The sequence below is a fragment of the Ptychodera flava genome, chromosome 21 (genome assembly GCF_041260155.1).
Source record: "Ptychodera flava strain L36383 chromosome 21, AS_Pfla_20210202, whole genome shotgun sequence".
NCBI lineage: Eukaryota > Metazoa > Hemichordata > Enteropneusta > Ptychoderidae > Ptychodera > Ptychodera flava.
The window spans coordinates 34,063,041-34,082,085 of NC_091948.1; the positions used below are offsets into that span (position 1 = coordinate 34,063,041).

The 19,045-nt window shown below is 36.6% G+C and overlaps 1 protein-coding gene across 2 annotated transcripts in view; it reads right to left on the minus strand.

Annotated features, from left to right (window-relative positions):
• LOC139122075 (dmX-like protein 2) overlaps positions 1 to 19,045 on the minus strand; it is an 89,775-nt gene that overhangs the window by 26,148 nt on the left and 44,582 nt on the right. Inside the window, exons 13-26 of one of the 2 annotated variants that reach the window (XM_070687453.1) lie at positions 16,578 to 16,727; positions 15,654 to 15,870; positions 12,785 to 14,914; positions 11,922 to 11,990; positions 11,120 to 11,397; positions 10,568 to 10,665; positions 8,093 to 10,125; positions 7,591 to 7,845; positions 6,111 to 6,286; positions 4,226 to 4,469; positions 2,990 to 3,188; positions 2,488 to 2,605; positions 2,032 to 2,130; positions 291 to 329 (exon numbers count right to left, since the gene is read on the minus strand). In XM_070687453.1, the coding sequence (XP_070543554.1) occupies positions 291 to 329; positions 2,032 to 2,130; positions 2,488 to 2,605; positions 2,990 to 3,188; positions 4,226 to 4,469; positions 6,111 to 6,286; positions 7,591 to 7,845; positions 8,093 to 10,125; positions 10,568 to 10,665; positions 11,120 to 11,397; positions 11,922 to 11,990; positions 12,785 to 14,914; positions 15,654 to 15,870; positions 16,578 to 16,727 (6,105 nt within the window). The remainder of the gene's footprint in view (positions 1 to 290; positions 330 to 2,031; positions 2,131 to 2,487; positions 2,606 to 2,989; positions 3,189 to 4,225; positions 4,470 to 6,110; positions 6,287 to 7,590; positions 7,846 to 8,092; positions 10,126 to 10,567; positions 10,666 to 11,119; positions 11,398 to 11,921; positions 11,991 to 12,784; positions 14,915 to 15,653; positions 15,871 to 16,577; positions 16,728 to 19,045) is intronic. The other variant, XM_070687454.1, reaches the window with a different exon arrangement.

The window sequence follows — 19,045 nt, forward strand, 5'->3', positions numbered from 1 at the left end:
CACTTGTCAACAATAACAATGCAGTTTACACATGTACAAACTGAGTTGACAAGCTCCACACTGTGTACCTCAATTTGCTATGGAGAGTAGAACAAGAAACTGTAATTGGCATTAAAAATGAAAACTCAAGTCAATACTGTTTCCACTTTTTGATGATTATTCTCAGACTAGGAATAAGTAAGATTTGAAGCATGCAGAGACCCTGGATAGAAAAAGAAGACTTGCAGCTCTGTAAAACCTGGGAAAGTAAATGATGGTCAGAGAGGGCCTCTGACTGGATCAATACGTACACTGTAGACTCCATTGCAGGTTATATTTGCCCAGGCACCCTAGATTGTATTGAAATGGGGGAATAACAGCAATTAACAAAATACAAACAAAACATATTCGATACTTAAAACAAAAAAAAATTATTCAGCATTCAATTATGTCCATAACTGGTTCCATGAAGTTTCTAAGAAACATTAAGTTCACATGGGAATAAATATTATTAGTATATAATAATTAATAATAGTAGTATATTTTTTTATTTTGCGACTCAAACTGCCAAAGAGAGAGTTAAAAACCATGATTCAAGATTTTCATTTCATCTAACCATACTAACTCTAAATAACATTTGTTGAGAATATACTTTTGCAATAAAATCTACCATTCGTGCATAATAACTCAATATCATTTTTTTTATCAAATATACAACACAAAATGTCTTTCATAGAGTAATATGTAAGTCCATTGCTTTGGTTTGTACTCTACAGCTCTAGTGTCTATAGTTGGTTGCAAAAGCATGATAATTGACAGAAACATGAGTAGCGATGAACTTGAAGGAAAACCACAAATTATACATGATTCAACCTGCTTACATGTATCACTCATATCAGCCATATAGCGGTTTAAGACACTAAAACTATTTTTTCTCACAAATCTTCTCTTACATCAATTGCCCTCAATAGTATCAGCACATGGTATGTTGAAACTGACATAATCATTTTCTTGTATGAAGAATGGTCCGAACCTACAGTCTATGCTATCTGTCAATGACCCATCAACTTGTATAAAATATATATCATTATCAGTGATGCAGACATGAACTATGGCATGTCACTCGTACAAGTGTATTTTTCGTTGAAGTTACTGTCGTTTGCAGATAAAATTGGACAGTGAAATTGATCTAAATGTTATCACACTTGTGTAATTGGTTTGTAAAGTTGTTTGAAAATTTACTACAGGATCAGTAACTTAAGTTGAGTTGTGGCAAACTAAAGACAGATTATAGTGTTGTTTCACAGTAGGTTTCTGCTGTAATTGTTGATATAAAGCAATAAAGTAGACACTGATTAGTGTCTGTGTGTGTAGGGTAAAGATTTTCTGACTTTCTATCCCCATACATTTCGACAACTTTCTCACTTATTATTTCTGGCGTATGTACACCTCTTTCCTGTAAATCCTAATTTTTTTTGGCAAAGAACTTCTACGATGCAAAGGCAACAAGAGTCTAATGAACAACAAGACTTGACTTGGCTGTGATACAATGTAACTCAGCAGCAGCATATAAGGAATGTAATATGAGTCTGTGTATGTGAAGTGCACTTCAAAGTGTACTCCCTGGTGTGTGTTTATTATGGGTCCATAAAAGCTCTTTGATTTTCACTGCAGTTATAACAAGTCAGTGCAACTTCTGAGACAAGTTTTGGAACAACTTTACAAACCAATTACACAAGTGTGACAATATTTAGATCAATTTCACTGTCCATTCTTATCTGTATACCAGTGTAAAAGCATTTGGTTTGGTTAAGAGATTACTTTTAATGCATAGCATAGGATTTATCAGTTGTCGAGTATATTTCTAATAGGCTTTAGAGTAACTTATGCATGTAGACCAATGAAATGAAACATTCATGTTTTGAGATTTCAAGTATCCACCTTATGGTTCAAACAATTGAGATGATTCAGCCTTAATCTTAACCCCTCTGAGTAATTTCAATGAACAAATGTTATTTCAAGCCATACAGACATGACAGCATTCATACTTACATGGTTGATTGTAAATCCTGAAATTTTATCATTTTCTTTATGCAAAATGCGTGATTTGCCTGTATGTGGACGTCCATCAGTTTCATCTGTTGTTTCAGTCTTAAAAATAAAACAAAAACAAAATATTTCAAGACAACTTCATGTGCACAATTGAATTACAACAGCATCTTACGACATTTTCTACTGCATATTAAACAAGCTGCATGGAAGAGAATTTGCAGCGCCCTCTAGGAGCTATGAGACAGAACACATAAAAGAGGTAGTTGTAACCAGAACATCACTGGGTATCTTTATAAAATTACTACACACATTTTCTGTTGAAAAAAATTACAGTTTCCACTCCTTCAGGATTGCTGCAGGATTTAATTATCAAGATACAACAGACACATATAGAGGAAGTAGGACTGCCGAATCAGAGGCAATACAATGACGTGTGAGAAACAGAGATGTCCATACCTCATGCTCCCTTGGTTTCTTCTTGAATATGTAGTGAATAAAAATATCTTGTACATGTTCCTGACGTACAAGGAAGTTCCAGAGTCTGCGTACAGACTGAGCTGATCGACTGTTAGATCTGATGAAATATCAAGAAACATAAATTTGAACTCTTTCTTGAAGCACATTCTCCCTCTGACCTAAACAAGTAAGTTCAAACAAGTATAGTCCATCCTTGCATACAGTGATATCAGGGAACACATCTGACCCATGCCTTTAAAATGCCATGTACGCATATCAATATATCAATATATATATGTTGGACAAGTGCATCAATGGAAATGTATTTTCCACTTGAAAACCGTTTCTCCTTTTTAGCAAGGACAGGTGATGTTTTTCACAATCTTGAGACAAAGAATCTATCACCTTAAAGTTGTCTTTAAAGCCCATTTAAACTTCATCTCTGATAGAAACCAATCACTTGTTGGTTTTCACATTGTGTACTGTATGAATGACAAAATACCTGAAAGGAGTGTTGGAGGGTTCCAGCATTGCTTTGTATCGTAGGATTGCTGGTCCACCAGTCTGCATGGAACTGATATCATATGAAATGTAGTCTGGAGGAGGTCCAGCAAATAATTCCAGTTTTCCCATCAGCAATTGCTGCCACCTTTCCAGAGTTTTCATTACGGAGTGAATCATCGGAGACACAACAGGTAACTCTACAAGTAGAAAGCCATATATAAGATTAGCAAAAACATTGTTTGAATACCACCTGGCAGGTAGAAGCATAGACCATCTGGTTTCTATGGGAAGAAACAATGCATTACAAATACTACTGTGAATATAGTGAACATTTTTTACATTCATTATTACATATTATAACTTTGTTATAGAAAGTACTGAGGGAGATATCTGATAAAAACATAGTGTAATGAATTTGCTGTTAATGCAGAGACAATTACTACAGCTGCATCAAGATAGACTATAGCAAGTATACAACATTTAAAATCACTGGATTATCTGTCATTTTGTTGAAATGTTTCACAAATTTACTGATTTTCCAATAAATCTTGTGAATGCTACATATCTCTCTGACATTTCAGGAGTAGAGGCAGAAAGACATATCAATTCTCTCCTAATAAATGAATTATTATCAACTGATTCATCTGTTCTCTACTTACAGATTGACATAGCATGCCACTTGATTGGCAAGAATAACATTAACGTCAAGCATTCTACCCTCAACTATATTACTCCAATACATTTATTTGACTCACGTCAGAAATGAACAACAAACAATGCTACAAAGTCGTCACCAAAACCAAATTGAAACCAGCATCTGGACAAGTCAGTGTAGTGCCATACAATGGCTTTATACTATATTTCTGTAACAACATTTCTCCTTGCCAACTCAAAGAAGGCTTTAATTGTGTACTGCTTTCATAAACTTTTTAAGTTACACTAATGTTATATAAATGTCAAAAACAGAAGAGTTCAATGTTGGTGAGCTAACAGTTTTTGCTTTAAGTGATCATTAAAATTTGGGACCCAGCAATGTCACTGTGCAATTTGGGAGTATAGAATATCTTACAGGATGTTCAGCTGTGTATCTTCACTTCTTATGTTCCAGAAAATATTCTGTGGGATAATTTATATTCTAGTGAAGAACACTTTTTACTGCAAATATCACAGCATATTCAAGGGATTCTGTTGTAACACAAAAGTTAAGAAATTCAGATTCATAAAAAGGACAAACCTGCTAATTCAATACCAACTGATGGTAGGAAACCTTGCAGCTTGAAGAGCACCAGACGTACTGTGGCATATCTCATCAAACACCAGCTATAGGAATTATAGTCAGCGTGTTCTTCTAGAGTAGAGATTGTTGTTGTCGTGGTGAAGACATCATCTTCTTCATCATAGGGAGTTTCTTCATCAGAATCATTACTTTCATCATCAGAATCATAACTCATTGTATCTTGAATGGCGGGTACGTATGGCTGTATAAGTAAATAAAATGCCTTGACTTCCACTGTGTTTTCACTACACCTCACAAACATATGATTTAATATAGTACTTGCACACAGGTGGATGTCTACATAGTATAGCTCTGCTGTGACACAATCAGATCTGAAGGCAACATCTAAATTGCACCAAGATTCTGTTTAAAATGTACTACTGTACATGTCATACTGACTAACAGTGCCATATCAAGGTTACACTTTGTAGACAATGGTATGGATACAGATATAACAGAGCCATTTCAAGGTTACACTTTGTAGACAATGGTATGGATACAGATATAACAGTGCCATTTCAAGGTTACACTTTGTAGACAATGGTATGGATACAGATATAACAGTGCCATTTCAAGGTTACACTTTGTAGACAATGGTATAGATACAGATATAACAGTGCTATTTCAAGGTTACACTTTGTAGACAATGGTATGGATACAGATATAACAGTGCCATTTCAAGGTTACACTTTGTAGACAATGGTATGGATACAGATATAACAGTGCCATTTCAAGGTTACACTTTGTAGACAATGGTATGGATACAGATATAACAGCCATTTCAAGGTTACACTTTGTAGACAATGGTATGGATACAGATATAACAGAGCCATTTCAAGGTTACACTTTGTAGACAATGGTATGGATACAGATATAACAGTGCCATTTCAAGGTTACACTTTGTAGACAATGGTATGGATACAGATATAACAGTGCCATTTCAAGGTTACACTTTGTAGACAATGGTATGGATACAGATATAACAGTGCCATTTCAAGGTTACACTTTGTAGACAATGGTATGGATACAGATATAACAGAGCCATTTCAAGGTTACACTTTGTAGACAATGGTATGGATACAGATATAACAGTGCCATTTCAAGGTTACACTTTGTAGACAATGGTATGGATACAGATATAACAGTGCCATTTCAAGGTTACACTTTGTAGACAATGGTATGGATACAGATATAACAGAGTCATTTCAAGGTTACACTTTGTAGACAATGGTATGGATACAGATATAACAGTGCCATTTCAAGGTTACACTTTGTAGACAATGGTATGGATACAGATATAACAGTGCCATTTCAAGGTTACACTTTGTAGACAATGGTATGGATACAGATATAACAGTGCCATTTCAAGGTTACACTTTGTAGACAATGGTATGGATACAGATATAACAGTGCCATTTCAAGGTTACACTTTGTAGACAATGGTATGGATACAGATATAACAGTGCCATTTCAAGGTTACACTTTGTAGACAATGGTATGGATACAGATATAACAGTGCCATTTCAAGGTTACACTTTGTAGACAATGGTATGGATACAGATATAACAGTGCAATTTCAAGGTTACACTTTGTAGACAATGGTATGGATACAGATATAACAGTGCCATTTCAAGGTTACACTTTGTAGACAATGGTATGGATACAGATATAACAGAGCCATTTCAAGGTTACACTTTGTAGACAATGGTATGGATACAGATATAACAGTGCCATTTCAAGGTTACACTTTGTAGACAATGGTATGGATACAGATATAACAGTGCCATTTCAAGGTTACACTTTGTAGACATCATTTGAGTATAACCATTAGTGTCATACCTACCTTGACCATGAAATAATCAATAAGACTGATCTCAGGTGACACAAACTTCTCCTTGTAGCTCATTTTTTCTTCAACAGCAGTTGAAGTTGAGATGTGGCTTCCAGGAGCTGACTTGCCAAGCAGTCTTAGGTTTAGCTGTCTTCTCTGCTTTGCAAGCTTATCCTCGTTTTTACCTCCTGAAATAAAATAATTTGCAGATAAGAAACTGATTGTATAACTTGAGGGAAAACAAAGACAAAACTAGCCTTGTAGGTCATTAGAAAATTACCTTTACTTAGCAGCATGGGGAAATAATAATCTATAAACCAAATATTCCATGATTTTATTCCTCACCACTTCTCAAGACAGAGACCATTGTTTGGAAAAAAACATAGATCTATGTTTAGAAAACCCAACATATGTGCTACATAGCAGGTAACTTGTTCAACAAGGCAGTCAATACATTCACTATACCATGAAACACTCTGATAATGAACCATTGGGCTGATCACAAGGCAAATGATCCAGTTACAACATATCACAAGACAATTGACAAATTCTGGGAACAAATGTCTAAAGATCATGGTATAATTCCTATGGCATGTAAAGACTGCCTTTAAGTCTATGATTCATGTCATTGACCATGGCTTCAATGTTAGCATTTCAGTCAGATTCATCTGTTTTATCATTTACTATATTGTTCATTTTCCTTTGTAGAAAATGTTAAGAAGGTGTATGAGCAACCCACATATATTTCTCATCCTGCCAAGTTCATATTTCACCATCAGATCACATTGATTAAAACCAGTTAAGGATATGTTTCATTTTAAGAAGACTGGGAAGACTTGAAAATATGAAAGCCCTGAAAACATTGATACTGTAAATATAATTTTTATTGACTTAACTTGCTATGACATACCATACATGTACCACCAACACCAAGTTAGGGGCACACATTCTGCTGTATATAAGTGTATGTAACTGGCTATATTTTATGAACCATTTATCAACCATCTTGCTAATTCTTTCGACTCTCAAAGGACATGTACTGCTAACTTTTGATGATTTTTTTTTGTGTTTAATATCAACTACTGCCAGTATCTTGTCATTCTCCACACAGTATGTTGAGATACATAGTATTCAGCTTGTCAACTCAGTTTGTATATGTAGACTGCATTGTTATTGTTGACTAGTGATTTCTGGTCTGGACTAGAATTCAATTGTAAACAATAAGAATGCATTTTACAGTGTGCATACAAGATAACTGGCTGGTGTTTTAACATGCATTGGTTAATTACGATTGACATGCGGAACAAAAGTAGTGGAAAAAATCACCCGATGATACAGCTATTGCCCCTTTATAATAAGTAGACAGTGACAGAGTTCCCTTTAAATTTGCTTGGTGTGTTTTGTGCAGCATGAGACCCAGAGAACCCACACAGACGATACATGGTTCATACACACTAATTGTCTGGTTTTCATGAGTTTTGAGATTACATACCTTCAGTTAAACTTTCATCTGTTGGCATAGAAACATGAATTGGAATTTTGCCGCCTCCTCCAAAGACAGCAGACCATAACTTGGCATCAAAGCTATGAGCAACAAGCCTGTACAGCTCTCCTGAGGCATTGGTGGTTAACGCATGCACCAACAAGCTAGCATACACTGCAAAGAATGACTCGTACAGGAATATTGTCAACTTTGGCATATCTTCATCCCGTTCTGTTGCCAGCAATGCTTGTAAAGATGAGACACCTACACGTGAAAGAGGACAAAATCATAAGTTTGGTAGAAAAGTGAAGTTTTAATAACAGAGATTTCATTATAACCACTGAACACAACCAAACTACAGTCATTTAACGAACATTGTGTTATGAGTGCTATGACATGGGTAGATGGCTTCCTTATTTTTTTCATTCATAAATGTGACAAAAATTACTTGGGATAAAGTTGAGTTGAAATTACCTGTCACACATTGCTAACAGATGCAAGCTATACATACCTGGCCATTTGGAAGGTGGAGATGTCACTGTCAGGTTTTCCTCTGACATGTGTCTCTTTCTTGTTCCTAAGAGATGTCCTGGACGATATATCATACTTGAATGGCTTCTTCCACTGTACACATCCATTCCTTTGTTTCTAATCTGTTTGGTTGTACTACAGCTATCACTGTCACAAAGACTTTGGTAGACACAGGATGATAGTGCAGCACTTAATGTGTGAAGTACTCGGACCACGCCCAGATTCTTGCCTGGTCTTGGAGGAGTTGTTAACTGTATGATGGTGTGAAGAATATCATGTGTGATATTCCTTAAATGGACAATGGGATCAGCAACAACTGTCTTGGCACTGGCAACACTTGCCGATAACAGAGGAAGAGTTGTTGGGAATGGAAGCGGTGATAATAGCTGTTGTTGAGTTTTCTCTTGCTGCAATTCTTGTAAGAGTAAGATGAGTTCCATCTTGACAGATGGTAAACCACCACCAGTGGAACCATGAAGGCTTGTATAACTCAACAGTGTCCGTAGAAAATTTTGATTTGCTTTCAACCAACTTTTACGCCTGTCAGCTCTTTCTCTCTTAGCTTCCAGGTCCATTCGTTCTGCAATCAGCATTTCATGTAGTGTCTTGATCTCTTTGCTCTTTCTCTTTTCATGACAGTCATGCTGGTTTCTTGATTCTGGTTGCTCTGAGAATTCCATTGGTTCAAGAGCAGTAGGTTCAATGTCTCTGCTTCCATAGTTACATAGGTTTTTAAGGGCTTCTACTTCCCTTTCTAGCCAGACATAGAGTTGATATCTCAGTTGTCCTCCTTCTACCTCAAAGCCTGTAGCCAGAGTCCTCAATTCCTCCATAAGTATCTTCAGACAAGCTTGAAACTTCAATTGTTGAGCCATAATGTCAATGGTTTTGTCAAGCTCATTGGATTCCATACTTTCTGTCTTTGCAAGTGCTCCTCGAAGTGCGTTCTTTTCTTCAGAATTTTCTTGAAGTTTCTCGTTGTCATGTCCTGCAGATTCTGTGTCTGACTTGGTTTCAGATTCATCATCACTCCATGTCAGTTCCAATTTGTCTTCAAACTTACTACCAACAGGCTGACTCCAGTCAAAGTCAAGAGTTGATTTCTGCTTCTGTTCCAATGTCTTTGACACTGGCTGACCCCAGTCAAAACTGCCTGCATTGTCTTGACCAATGCCAAAGTCACTGATTGTTCCAGTATCAATCATGCCTTGATTTTCTAAGTTTTCATGTTGTACAGGTTTGTGTTTGTCTTCAGTGACATGGTCTGTCACTTGTAACTTTGGAAGTTTGGAAAGTACTTCTAATGCTGCTAGAGGACAGCCAGCTACAAAATGACCATGGGCTGTACGGAAGAAAAGTTGTCTCTCTAGAGGTGTAATTTCATCTTTGTACGACTGATCCGCTGCTTGAATGCTGCTAAAGCCAGTAATCAGAACAGAACTTGGCCCTTCCCTATCTTTGCCTGCAAACTGTCTTCTTAGCAGCAATGGGTGAGTCCGTAGGTAGTTGTAGAAATTGAAGACATCTGGATTGGCAGTATTGGTATCCGTTACACCTTGTCTGTCACTGTCAACACTGCTACTGTTGTTAATGGATGATGTCTTGTCTGGATGCTGAATCAAAGTTTCCAGAGCTTTGGAGTAATCTTTGACCATCCAGCATGCAATGCTTCGCAGGAAAGGATCTGGACTAACTTTTAAACTATTTACCCTTTTACCGTTGTTATCACATCCAAGTATATTAGAATACAAAATCTCTTTCTGTGTGACTGGAATTTCTAAATGTTCCTCAAAGAGCCTTGCTATCACCATCGCTAGCTGGATGTCTCCAAGTTTATCAATGCATACTTCCATTGCATCCTTCAAAGCACCTGCTAATAGGAAGAAAGCAGCGGCATGTTCAAATCGCTGTTTCCCAAGCAAAGCAAAGGCATTCTTCAGAGCTGCTCTCCGCCATCTGTCCTGGGTAAAGTCATTCTTGAAGAAACCTGTCATCCTTGTGTCTTGCACAGTTCTATAACAGAGTCAAACACTTTTGTTAAAGATAATTACAATATGTGCAAGATATGGCTGTTCTGTAAATGATTGAGAAAACTTTATCTGTTCGCCCACAACTCCCTGTAAACAGGTCCACACTCTAGGTTTGGGCCAAACCATGGTGGTGAAAGTGTCAATTGTGATGTGAATTGTGTTGGTTGGTACAGTAGGCATAGTATGGTGACAATACAGTAAAATTGTTCCTCAAAGCTTGTATCAAACAACTACAAATTGAGTGATGTAACAGTCTAGTATCGTGTCTGTAAAATGAGCAAGTCTTATGGACTGATTGTGAATAACAGACATTCCCTGTGTTAATAGAGAAGATATTTAGATTGGATAACTGGATTGGCTGTAGCATGCAGGACTACCTCATGTGTCTGTACTCGTACACTCATGAATTCAGGGAGTGTTCTTACCTGAACAGAGCTGTTACCAGGCTCTTCTTCCTCATAGCAAGATAAAACAATGCTGCATCCAATGGATTGTTGTCAGCTTGAAACTGAGCTTTTGCAATCTGCCAATGAAAACATGAAATGTATTGAATGGATAAAACCTGTACAAAAAACTGATCTTATCTTTGCCTCCAAATTTATTATTAATTCTTGTTCAAAATGGGTAACCCATGTTAAGGGTAAATTTTGATCTCTTAAAAATAAAAAGTGAGACTGAAATTCAGAATACATATCAACAATTGCTGGGTACTACATGTACATCCAATGAAAAGGAACTTGTTGTAGGTTGTGTGGACAGTCAGTTCATCAGCTATGAAGTTGACTTTCAACTACATGCAACCTGCAAAGATGGAATGTTAGGATGGAACACAAGGGCTGAATACAACCCTTGGGTAACTGAGGATCACGAAAACTTTTCAGAAAAGTAAACATCACAACAACTTGCAAAAGGATTGAAAAATTCAATTGTTATACAATCTTGGATGAAAGATCACTTAGGTTGAAGACTAATCTGACCTTTTCAATGATTGTCTTGAGTGTTGTGTTACTTCTGACCCACCATCCAACACCAACAGTACGTAACTCTGGCCATGTAGGGTCTCCTCGTTGCATGGCTGGAATCAAAGCCAGTAGTTCCTCTTGGGCTTCTGAGTGAAAGGCCCATGCATAGCTGCTTGGTGATAACCCTTGCTGTTTTAGATGCAGACGTTGGTGAAGTGGTAAGGCTTGTATCAAACACACATGGTGTCGTAGTGCTAATAGGTATCGCAAACCACATTCATCTAATGCATCGCCTAAAATAGAAATAAAAAATTTGCATACAAACACTGAGTTGCCCAAAACCGCAATAATGGATGAAATTGATCACTGTGTTCCATGAGAGAATAGAAGTATTTTAACATTCTTAAGACATTGCATACCAATATTGTAAAAACACACTACAACACAGCATTACAACAATATCTATTCTGGGATCACATAAATTAATGACACAATAATAATTTTTTTGAATTAATTGAGGGAGATGACATGGTAGTACTTATCAATCTAAAGAGTGTACAGCAGGAAATATACAAGTCTATGGAATCAGAACATTAACTGTAATCCGTGTAAAAAATGGAGAGATTTGTGGAATACACTGACTGTCAGACTGTAAGGTTAACAGTTCAAAGCAAGATGATTCTGATACAGATACTATCAAACCAAATACATCAGTAAATATGAGTTCAGAGTTGTCTGACATTTATATGTATTTATTTCACACTGTTTAATTTCTTAATTTTGAAAGCGGAGTGTAACATGTTTGGGTTGAATGTACCTGTACTTCCAGATGTATCAATTCTTCCAGAACTGGCGTATCCTGCTCCTTCTTTGCCAAGTATGTTACCTTGTGAAGAAAAATATGAAATACTATGATTTATGTTGTTATTAAAGGTAGTGCACAATTCAAGATTGAAAGACTGAAACTTTTGCTTAAACTTTCCACAAGGGAACATTGAACCATTCCTTTTCAAAATCAAGAGATGATACAGGGCCACTGTGCAAAATTTGGTACCAATTTGACTTTCACAAATATAAGCCATTGAAGAGTTTATGTACTTGATGAGCTTCAAAATAATCACCTACAAGTGGAAAACCAAAAATGTATTGTAAAAGTTTCAAAGTCTGAATGTATGTCACCAAGGATGCATTCTCTCTTAACATATAACTAAAGTACGGTATAAATAGCTACTGAAACACGATGCAGGAATTAAGGTATGCACAGCAATAAAGTCACATTTCCATCAAAACCATGGACATATCTATCAAGTCAAGATAAATAACAGTCTGCAACATTTTGATTAGCATCTCTGTGTTAATTTCAAGACTAGGCCAATAGCAGAGGAACAGTTGGAATTCATACATAGACTCAAGGTATTTAGTCAAGTTTAATTCCTTACAATTAGAATCTTTAAATCAATGTGCTATGTCCAAGGTTAATAAATTTGTAGGTTAGGATATAACATTGGGATGTGCATATCTCTCATATACACTTTATTGATAATAAGTTAACAATACTATTTTAATGCAGTGAGCAACTTCACAGGTACAGGTAAGGTACAAAACATTTGGTTGAAGTATTTGTAACATTTGTATGATTGACATCGATCTGTAAGAATAATCTTTGTAGTAAGCTCTTACCAGTGGTCATTACAGCTCCTGCTTTGCCTGCAGGTAAGTCTGTTCTTGTGGTTGCTATAGTATCAGCTAGTGCTAGTAAATGCATTTGGTCAATGCTAGTTAATCCTGGTAAATGGACATGTGTTAGGTGATTTGTCAAGAGTCGCGCTTGTGAATACCCAAAGTATGATGGGTTGCGGAGTCTGGCCGTCACTTCTCTGGACATTTCAGGTCTTCTTGGTGGGCTACCAAGCACCAACTCATCATCGTCTATATTTTGAGTTGAGAACAGAGCGGAGTAATTGTCATCGTTGTTTTCTTCAGGGTTGGAGAAACCATTGACCATGGTGGGTTTGATGTCTGTGGATTTCTCTGACACCATTGACTCATCCCATTGGTCAGCTTCAATGAGGGCATACAAAGGCAATGGTGGAATGGAGTTCATTTCAATGTAATCTAGGTTGAGTTCACTTTCTAAGATGGATACTTCAGCTGGACTTGGGCTTATACTCAGACGTGCCTGTGAATGAGACCTTGAATGTACTTTGGGTCGTGGTTCACTGTCGCCTACTACTACTGCTTTGGTTGCTGCATCTTCACCGGCAATACACCGAACCAAGTGTGCAAGTATGGCTTTGACTCGGTTGAACTTGCCACATTTCATTAACTCGTTCAGCTGTTTAGGGTGGTACTGTGGAAGTACAGGGCATGTCAACTGAGCTGCCTCAAAGAGTCCACAGTGTTGTATCATATTGTTAACTGAATCATCACTCTTGGACACAGTTTGATGAGCAGTCTTGGAGTCTGTGGTGTCATTGCTTGAATGTTCCTTCCTTTCTGCCATAGTGATGGGTATAGACTGTACACTGGCTGACACTCCAACTGAGTAATCTGTCACAGACTTGTCATCACTACTCTCTTCAGCAAGGCTTTCTTCACTTTTCCACTGTGAATACACATGCATTTCATTTTCCATACCAACAACTAGAATGCCGTCTCTAACCCATGACATCATCATAGGCAGTGGTGGAAGGCCATCAGCTGTGTGCAATTCAACTACTCTCAGAGGCACCCACTTTGGCTTAGCTTCTTCATCCAAGGGAAGTGTTGGTGCAACATGCAGACTTTTCTGTGCCAACAGTGGATTACGAAATGTTGCCGGTTTTTCTGAATGAACTTCCTTTAATTGTGGTGTATTTGCCAAGTCACCAGAAACTGGCGCATACATCATCATCTTCTGCCCTACAGCAATGGTCAGAATGTGTGAGCCATCTTCCTTGGACACCCAATCTATCTGCACTAGTCTCTTATGCATCAGTGATTGTTTTGCAGAGCACTGGGTTGATCCACAGTTCTCACCGGACTGTTCATTATCTGGGTCTTCATTAATTTGACTGAAGTTTTCCACCTTAGAGCTACGTTTCATAGTTTTGTAGTTCAGCAACTCAGCTTCAAGACCCTTAGGTTCACTGACTGATTGGATACTTGGGATTGCAACTTTTCCAAGATGTATCACGTCTTCTTGTAACCATTTTGACCCACCAGTGGATTCACACTCATAAATAGCAACAGAAAGGCTCAGTTTCTTCTCATCACACACTTGAGGATCTGTAAGTCTGTAGGCACAGGCAAAGCGCCCATTATATGCACAGCTCACAGCAATGGGACGTCCATCCACTTCAACAGCACTTGAATTATGTTGCTGAGCCATCAATTGCCACTCTTCCCACAGGTAGTTTCTGGTGTTGAAAACATCATCACTTTGAATGTTAGCATTACTTGCAGTAGTCACACACAGCCCTGGTTTTAGTAAATCAACATCACTGGGAAAATCAGACACTTTGCAGTGCCAGAATCGTACTTGACCATCTGAACAGGCAGTGCTGATCAAATACGGAGCCATGCATGCTGGATAGATGGATGATGAACTGAGATGGCCTGCAGCTGGTGTTGCACTTACCACCTCTACTCCCTGTGGGAGATCAAGCCTTTGTGTATATACCTTACTTGAGGTAATACATAGCTTTGTAGTTGACTGTGAATGATGAGGAAGGGATTGAAACTGTAGAGGGCTCTCACTTCTTGATGAATCTACTGAATAAGCATCAGGGGAACTGTCATCAATCTGGAACTCTGGGATATCTTTAGAACCTGGTGAAAAATATAACACATATAATTCCCATCAATTTCAATCAATGTTCATAAAAATCTGAAGGTAATCTTCAATCAAACAAGCCTAATGTAAACATGGTTTTCAGAAATAAAAACTGAAACAGTACTTCTGTTTGTATATTGATAGCCTTATTTCAGTAAGCTAGACTTGCCATTGTTATAAGGGTCAACCTCTTCCTAGTGCTAATTCGGAACAATATAGTATCGATGATATCATAGAATTGTCAAATCCACAAATAAGACAAATAACATTTTTGGATAATGGATGAAAACACACGTACAACAAATCAGTACCATATTTACCTGTTCTAATGTTTCAGACTTGCTGTGAATTAGATTAACAGAGAATGTCCCATGTGTTTATATATTTCATTTAAAGGGAGGTGGTCATCGGAACTTTGCTCAAGGTTGCCAGGGACCCCTACAACCAATGTAAACACTGTATCTAGGGTACATTGGTGATTGATGAAAGATGAAACAGATTTGTTAACAATGAATATCATAAAATTTAAAAGTTGCAGTTATGTTGAAGTGATGCATACAGATATCATGCATGAAATACATTGTTTGTAAACAAGAAAGTCGCACACGCAAAGTTCCGATGACCACCCCCCCTTTAACTTGATATTTTGAATAACAATAGAAATGAGAATTCTTTGGAATCTGAGATAATATTTTCTTTCAAAAAATAATTTGGATTAGCTAATGGTCTACTGACCTGATGGTGTTAATTGTTGAGTGCTTAACTCAACATGCCACATGTGTAAAACTGAGCTGCCATCTTTTATCTTTTCAATCACTATTAGATAGAACCTTTCTTCAAACTGAGAAATACTCTGTTTAGGTGCTGATATGTTGGACTCTGTGTTACAGTCAGCTGGTCCAACTATGAACTGTTCTTGGAACACATGCATAAATTGTACACTCTGCCAATTCTGTAAATAGATAACACACATGTAAACGATTTGTTCTTGTGTTGTACTTTCCTTTGAAACCAAATGGTAACCGTGCATTCTGTTTGTACAAAGTAACAATGCAAACACTCTAGATTACAAACTTAGTGATCAGACTGCCTCAGGGTATTTACAAGCTACTGGTTAGCATATACACCTTGTCCATAATGTATTATTTAATATTATAGGGAAAGTAATCTGATTTTTAATACTAAGGAAGCAAAGTTTTTGGCTTTAAATGAAGAAAAAGGAACACTCTTGAAAACTGACAAACTATGAAAATATTTTCTCAATAAATCTAAATGAGGTAGGGTATTCCTGATGTTCCCTAGTTTACAGTTAAAAGCAATCTCATGAGCAGTTTCTGAAAAGACTGAAACAAAAAAATCACAATGTCATTTTAACAGCAAAACACTGATAATTTAAAAATCTTATCACAAATTAGCAAAAACATTGAGAAGTTCAAATTAACCTGAATTATTTATCAAAAATCAGATTCTACAACACTTTGATAACTTCAACTGCTTCACCACATTATATCTCACTTCTATATGATTACATCTTTCTCTTCACTAGAAAGGTAAATTCCTCTTACAGTGTTACACATAATAAAATGAACAATGTTTGATTTGATCTGATTTGATTTGATTTGATTTGATTAGTCTATAATTTGTACTATCTTCACTTACCTTTTTAGCATCTGTCAGTGTATCTAATTCAATGATACACCCAGGTCTTGCTGTCGACTGCAAACTCACTATATTAAAACCATCGATAACTCCACCTGCTTTACCAGCATTGACCAGAGAATTCAGTGATGAACAACTGCTCATGTACGCCTGCATAAAATGAGAAATGTTCATAAGTAAGTCTCTTCTTGTGTTGGTAGTGATGACAATCATGATGTGTGTGATAATATTATGATTATGATAATGTCATTCAAATTACAATGTTAACAAAGTACAGTGAGGCAAGTGATAAGAAGGGAATACATAACAGTCCATTATCTTGAATTTCAAATACTGTTTGAGATGCTATGACAGTAGATGACAGATAGTCTTACAAGTTACATGTGAGCAATTACATTGCAGTAAAAATTGAATAATTCATCAAATTTGTACATTTCAGAGATGTATTATATTCATTTCTGATATTAAAAGGCTAAAAATTTGGGAAAATTGTAAAATAACTGATATTGCTGATAATACTAGGGACTTTCAATGAAAATTTCTCATTAAAGCCCCTGTAGCTGTAACTCTTGAAATTTGTTGACCTGAAAAAGGCTTTCTATTTTCTCTGGTTTTCTTTAAATTCTACCAATGTAAATGATATAGTCTTCTACTATTGAATAATTTGACAAGTAAATTTAAATTTCAACCATTATTTTGGTTTCCCGCCATTTTTAAAAGCTGGTAATATTTACAAAGAAAACAAACCACGTCTCAGTGCAAAATTCAGCATTTTGCATTATATTGGACTACTCTGTTGTTTCTGTAAAGATTCCAATGCATATATGCACTGCGTACTGTGTGTTTGCTTTATTTGCATGAGGGCACCATTTAATGTTTGGGCAAACGTTTATTATTTATCTTGCTCAAAATAACATATGCAGTCCCAATGGATAGGTTATTATACTTCTATAAACACCCCTCAATGAGTATTTTCCCACCAAAACTTGTTTTAGTTTGGAAGTAAAATCACAAAAATAATGCTAAAAGATACAGCTATTTGGCCTTTAATAAGTGTCACTGAATAAAACAGTTACTGTGGTTATTAACTTATTGATCAATTAATTATTATTGAGATTCATCTAACAACCAAAACAAATATATGAACTGAGAAAAAGCAGACTATGGGGTCAGAATGTCTTGTGAAAATAGTTTGAAAATTTAACAGACAAGTATGGAATATTCACAGATTGACAAAATTGGAATAATGTGGATAACTACACTGCCATGAAAATTTAAAAGATCAACAAATTTACATTTTTTCTTTGTTTTTTATCACACAGTCTTTATAATTGGATGAAACTAGTGATCATGACTTTAGCTGTGCCATAAATAATGTACAAAAATAATGCTGCTTTCAACCTGATGCAAGAAATAGTTGTCATTGCATTATATTATGTATGCTATCCTATGAACTGTCTTTTTAACCAAATATACAAATTGACAATTACATGTATATGAGAAATGGCCGGCAACAATTGTAAATGTGCAAATGGTTGTTGTGATCAAAATAGGACATTAATTATTTGACAATTTTCCAGTTGTTTTGTCAAGGTGTCAGCCAGTCTCTTGGTCTCTATTGTAAAGTGAGCAGCCAAAGCTTGTCTATACATGCAATGGCAGTAGTGGGAATTGACATTTGACTAAACATTGTTGCATAAAGCAGACTGTCTGCCCAAATAATATTGAACTATGCAAATTGAGTTATTGACATTTGTACTTCATATTTAATACCTACATGTACAAGGGTACCCAACCCACTAGCTACCAGGCACATTCTCTAAGTAAAATCCCAGGATAATGATGCCACTTTCACAGAGCATAGAGTCTCCCAGCAGTTGCAAAGAAAGCTCACACATTAAGCATGTAACTTTGGAATTTTTTCCCTCTAAATTTTTAACCATATTATTTTAGGATGTGGTGAATTGTCTTTGGAAAATTTGTCTTTTACAGCAAAATTATTGACATTGTTATGGCAAACCATCAGTACACTCAGCTGCCTAGCATAAATCAGACACCTGTGCTGTTCAAATACGCAAGTTACTTGTCAGGTACCCTTGTATGTATGATTGGGGCAGATCTGCTCAATGACAGTGGCATTGGTGCATTATTGTGTATGATTGGGGCAGATCTGCTCAATGACAGTGGCATTGGTGCATTATTGTGTATGATTGGGGCAGATCTGCTCAATGACAGTGGCATTGGTGCATTATTGTGTATGATTGGGGCAGATCTGCTCAATGACAGTGGCATTGGTGCATTATTGTGTATGATTGGGGCAGATCTGCTCAATAACAGTGGCATTGGTGCATTATTGTGTATGATTGGGGCAGATCTGCTCAATGACAGTGGCATTGGTGCATTATTGTGTATGATTGGGGCAGATCTGCTCAATGACAGTGGCATTGGTGCATTATTGTGTATGATGT